The following is a 4,668-nucleotide window of genomic DNA, read 5'->3' as shown; positions in this document are numbered from 1 at the left end:
CAGGCAGGCAGGCAGGCAGGCAGGCAGGCAGGCAGGCAGGCAGGCAGCCTCCCCTCCCTCCCTCCCTCCCTCCCTCCCTCCCTCCCTCCAGTTGCGCCATGGCGCAACCATGGGGCGCTCCGAGCACGGCTCGCGGAGCTCGGGGAGCCCCACCACAGCCTCAGCAGCGGCCACGGCACGGCCCTCCCGCCCCGTTGGGGGCCGGGCGGCTCCGGGCCGCGCTCCAATGGGTGGCGGGGGGCCGGGCCGGGCCGGGCGGCCCGCCCCTGCCCGCGCCTCCATAAGAGCGGAGCGCGGCGCCCCGCACCTGGCGAGCTGAGGTGGCCGAGCGGGCGCGGGTGGCGCGCGGACCCAGTTCAGCCCCAGGTCGGTGCGTACCCGCGCGGGCAGAGCCCGGCTCCCCGGGAGGGCAGCAGGGAGGCCGCAGCTCGCCTCGCCGGGACGGGGCGGCGCGGCGCGGCGCTGTGCCCGCTGGCCGGGGCGAAGGCGGGGGGTGCTCCGGGATCCTCGGTAGAAGTCGTCTGGGACGGGAGCGGTGCTGCCCGCGGGAGCCTTGCCCTGAGCCGTGTGTCGCCTTGCAGGGGCCCGGAGCCATGGCTGAGCACATGATGATGTCCGTGAGCCACGGCGGCGCTGGGCTGCAGAGCTACCGGATGGGTGTGAGTGGGCTGCAGGCACCACCGCAGCACGGGCAGCATGTGCTGAGGACGCTACCTGCAGCTGGTCAGATGATGCCGTACGGAGGGGCTGGAATGGATGGCGCGATGAGGCCGAGACCTAACCTCAGCGGACAGATGAGCCACCACCAGATGCAGAACGCAATGATGTTCAATGGCCCGAGCCAGCAGCAGCAGTATATGGGGCCAGTGGGCACCCAGCAGCTCATGGCTAGCATGCACCTACAAAAACTCAACACCCAGTACCAGGGTCACCCACTGGGTATGAGCAACGGGCCCATGGGAGCTGGTGCTCAGCAGTACAGAGTGGGGCCAAGCCAGCACCCAGGCATGCAGCACATGCCTTCACCAGCGCTGACCTTGAATGTTATGGACACTGATCTCATAGACGAGGAGGTTTTGACATCCCTTGTCCTGGAACTGGGGTTGGACCGGATTCAGGAGCTGCCAGAGCTGTTCTTGGGACAAAACGAGTTCGACTTCATTTCAGACTTTGTTAGCAAACAGCAACCTAGTGCCATCAGCTGTTGAGGAGTTTTGAGCTCCTCCTTGTGTCTTAGTGGTTTTGAGTTTGTTTATAACTTCCTTCTCCACCTGCCATCCTCCTCCCTTCCCATGCCTTGCCCTGTCCTGGATTCCTCACCTACCCAAAGAGACAATCATCGGACAGTGGCTTGCAATGGATTGCTTTTCTCTTCTGTGGTTTTTCAACTGGGAGTTCCTGGGGAGGGGGTGTGTACCCCAAACGGAACAGATCAAGAGCTCTTGCTGCAGAGCTGCCTCTAAATGGCATTAACAGGATTTCTGGCTTAGTACAAATAATGAACTTACGACTTCCACGACTAGGCTTTGAGCACAGGAAGTGATGGCAGCTGGCAGCTCTGCTGGTAGCTGGAGGATTCTGTAGTGCCAGCAAAGTTTAAGGATCCCCTGAGAGAGGATTGTCTCCCTGCCTGGTGCATGGTTTGAAACAGTTTCTTTCTGCTTGCAAACATGGGTGGGGTTAGATATTTCTTGGGACTTCTTACTGTGACAGTAAAAAGGTCTTCAGTCTTGTCTATTCAGCTCAGAAAGGGGGCACTTCCCTTCCAGCAAGCTTTTTTTCCTAACTGGCTGAGAAAAACCATGCCTTGGGGAAGGGTGTGCATAGGTGCCTGAATGTTCATTTCTGTGAAACTTCAGATCTCTGACCCATACAGCTAATCAACTGTAAAATTGAACGTTTGGGCTGATCTAGTCATAAGGCTTAAAGCTGCAGTCTAGCTCCACTTTTTTTTCCACCTCTGAAACCAAATAAAGACCATGCAACTGTATATTCCAGATCTAATCTTATTTATTTTTTCCTATGATTATTTATTTGCAAAGGGCTCCTTTTGTTATTTGGATTTGGGACTGCTGGGAATGATGCATGGAGAGTACTGCAGCTTTAAGATGCTGGCTTCAAAAAAAGAAAGCCTGGGATAGTTTTCAAGCTGCTCTTCAGGCAGTCACTTCAACACAAGGTCTTTATGCTGAACACACAGGGCTGTGTAAATCCAACACCTTTCTGAATGTGATAAAGATGACTTGATTCCTATTCCCTTACTCAGAAAAGGTTAAATGTAAAAGCTGGTGGGGTTTTGTTTCCTCTGCTGTCTCTTGTTTCCAGGCTCTGTGGAAAGCTCCTGTTAACTCCTAGTTGCTGCTGCCCCCTGCTGCTGACAGCTTCTGGCAGCTGTCACTCAACGACTGAGTGAGAATGTACAGATGAATTTGCAAATAAAAGCTGAAACATCTCCAGTGTGCATTTGTTTAGTGCTTGTCTCTGGCACAGGTGCAGTGTTGAGCACTGGGGAGAGGTGGTTTGTTTTCTTGTTTTTTGCTCACATCAGTGGGCTGTGAATCCAGTCACTAGTGTTCCCAACCTGACACCTAAGCTGTAAGGGTTGTTTGTAGTTTAGTGCTTGAACTAAGTCAGTCCTTCAAGTGTGACTGGGAGGATGAGATGCTTTTCCTCTGTACTGAGGGTAGTTTCCCAGTGTGGATGGTGGTTGCCCTATCACGGTGGCTGCTGCTTGCAAGCTGTGCAGTCCTGCTCCTGGCTGATCCAAGGTGCCCAGACGAGGATGGTGACGCCTTACGCTTCTCTCAGACCAAGTGCAACTCTAACAGCTGGGTTGCAGCTATGCTAAGAGATCTCTGCTGCTGTTTTCTATACCACAAAGGCTCTAAAGTTCAAGACAGTCTTTGGGGTCTCTTATTCTTCCACAGCTGAGATTTTTCTTTCTAAAGGGTTGCTGACCAGTCTTCTTGCAATTCAGGAATATTCCAAGGATATTCTACTGCCTTATAGAGATGGGGTAGTGGATGCTGTTATTGAAGTGGCTAGATAACTTTGACCGACCACGCTTCAGATTGTCAGATTGCCTGTCACTGTCCCCTGGCCCTGTTCCTTGCACAGCTCAATAGCAAGTGTTAAAGTCCTGTCCTCTCCTTGTAGAAAGCTTTTGGTGATTATGCCTGTGCAAGCTGGAGAGCTGATCTAAAAGTAAATGGCTGGGCTTGCGTTGCTGGTGCAGAGAGAACTGCTTGGGCTGTTTAAGATGAAGAGGAGCTTTGCTTTCTCTTCACAGAGTTTGCACAGAGGTTGTAGTTAAGTGGCCAGGAGTTTGTGACTGGTTTTATTCCTCAGAGTAAAAGTAGCTGAACCCCCAAATTAACAGGCATGTTCTAGGCTGTCAGGCAGAGTTGGGGGACAAGCAGGCTGTGTGATACACTATCGTGGCCTGTAGTGTTACAGCTACAAAGCAGGGAACCGTGTCCACCCCACAGCTGCAAGACTGTCAACTTCAGTATTCTGTGAAGTGGTTTCCCAGGAACAGGAACACATTTCTCTGTAAGAAGTATTTGGCATTTGATGCAATCTGGGCAGAGAAACATGTCTGCATATCCTCTTGGCTCTGTCTCCACATCCTGTTGGAAGGCTGTGCTGTGCGATGTTGGTTTAAGTCAGAGCACAGGAGCTGAAGCTACCAGAGATGCAGAGTGACTGGAGAGTCCAGAGATGCAGAGTGACTGGAGAGTCCCAGTCAGAATTGTCTTGGGAATTTGTCCTAGCAGGCTTGGTTGAGTTTATTTCAATGTCAAGTTTTTTTTTTTTTTTTGTTTTTTTTTTTTGTTTTTTACAAATGCAGACTTCAGAGCAGGAATTAATTCTTCAAGTGTGTTACCTCTGTTTTTCCCCAAATTATAGTGCTATGGTCGGTCAGCCTGTGTGATTTCCTAGACAACTCAGGCCAAAACCATGTATGGTTTCTGCTAGTGGCTTATTGCTAGGTATTTTCACTGGGTTAGACTAGATGAGTCCAGTCATCACCTCCTTCCTAATGCCCTCTTGGTTTAGGTGCAGTTTCACCTACACTTCTTCATGCTGCCTACTTTGTATGCCTTGTGTTAGTCACATATGACCTGCTGCAGCAGTACGAAGTGCATCTTGGGCTGCTCTGTTCTCCTTCACCACTCTGCTCGACTGGGAAATCTGGCCATCCAGGTTTCCTGGCAGGGTGGCTGGCACGGTGCAGTGAGAAGTGCCAGGTGGCATAATGGGGAGACCCAGCTACCTGGGTCTGCAGAGTAGTTTCTTGAAGTCATTCGAGATTACCAAAAATGCATCTGTGCTGAACTCTGCCTTTCTCAACAAGCTGTCACTGACCTCTTCATCCAGCAGCAGGGTGATGCTCCAAAGCACTGATGTCTGTAGGGGGTTGGCAGGCGCCACAGAACACTGCAAACCATTGCTGAATGACAGCACCGATCAGTATGGACACTGAGGACAAAAGTGGCCTCCATGCAAGATGTGTTCTTCCAACCCAAGGACGATTCCTTGTATCGTGTGTTTGTGTGCACAGAAAACAGGTGCGAAGCACCTCTGATCTTGGCTGGACCCTCTGTTACAATCCAAATAGACTTGGTACTTACACTCATGAAGCCTGGATCTTGAGGCAGCCTCTGG

At 52.0% G+C, this 4,668-nt stretch overlaps 1 protein-coding gene across 2 annotated transcripts; it reads left to right on the top strand.

Moving 5' to 3' along the window:
• Positions 1–240: 240 nt before the first annotated feature.
• On the top strand, positions 241–2,459 carry CITED4 (Cbp/p300 interacting transactivator with Glu/Asp rich carboxy-terminal domain 4). Of its 2 annotated transcripts, none has more exons than XM_035345533.1 (2): positions 241–366; positions 582–2,459. In XM_035345533.1, exon 2 carries the CDS (start codon positions 594–596, stop codon positions 1,206–1,208), a length of 615 nt encoding a protein of 204 aa, XP_035201424.1. In that variant the 5' UTR covers positions 241–366; positions 582–593; the 3' UTR covers positions 1,209–2,459. The 2 variants fall into 2 exon arrangements, with proteins under 2 accessions (XP_035201424.1, XP_035201425.1); XM_035345534.1 differs by having other exon boundaries at positions 310–370.
• The last annotated feature ends 2,209 nt before the right edge of the window (positions 2,460–4,668 follow it).

The sequence above is a fragment of the Oxyura jamaicensis genome, chromosome 23, assembly GCF_011077185.1.
Source record: "Oxyura jamaicensis isolate SHBP4307 breed ruddy duck chromosome 23, BPBGC_Ojam_1.0, whole genome shotgun sequence".
NCBI lineage: Eukaryota > Metazoa > Chordata > Aves > Anseriformes > Anatidae > Oxyura > Oxyura jamaicensis.
The sequence above is the reverse complement of the archived record's forward strand: the minus strand, read 5'-3'. Positions and strand labels throughout refer to the sequence as shown.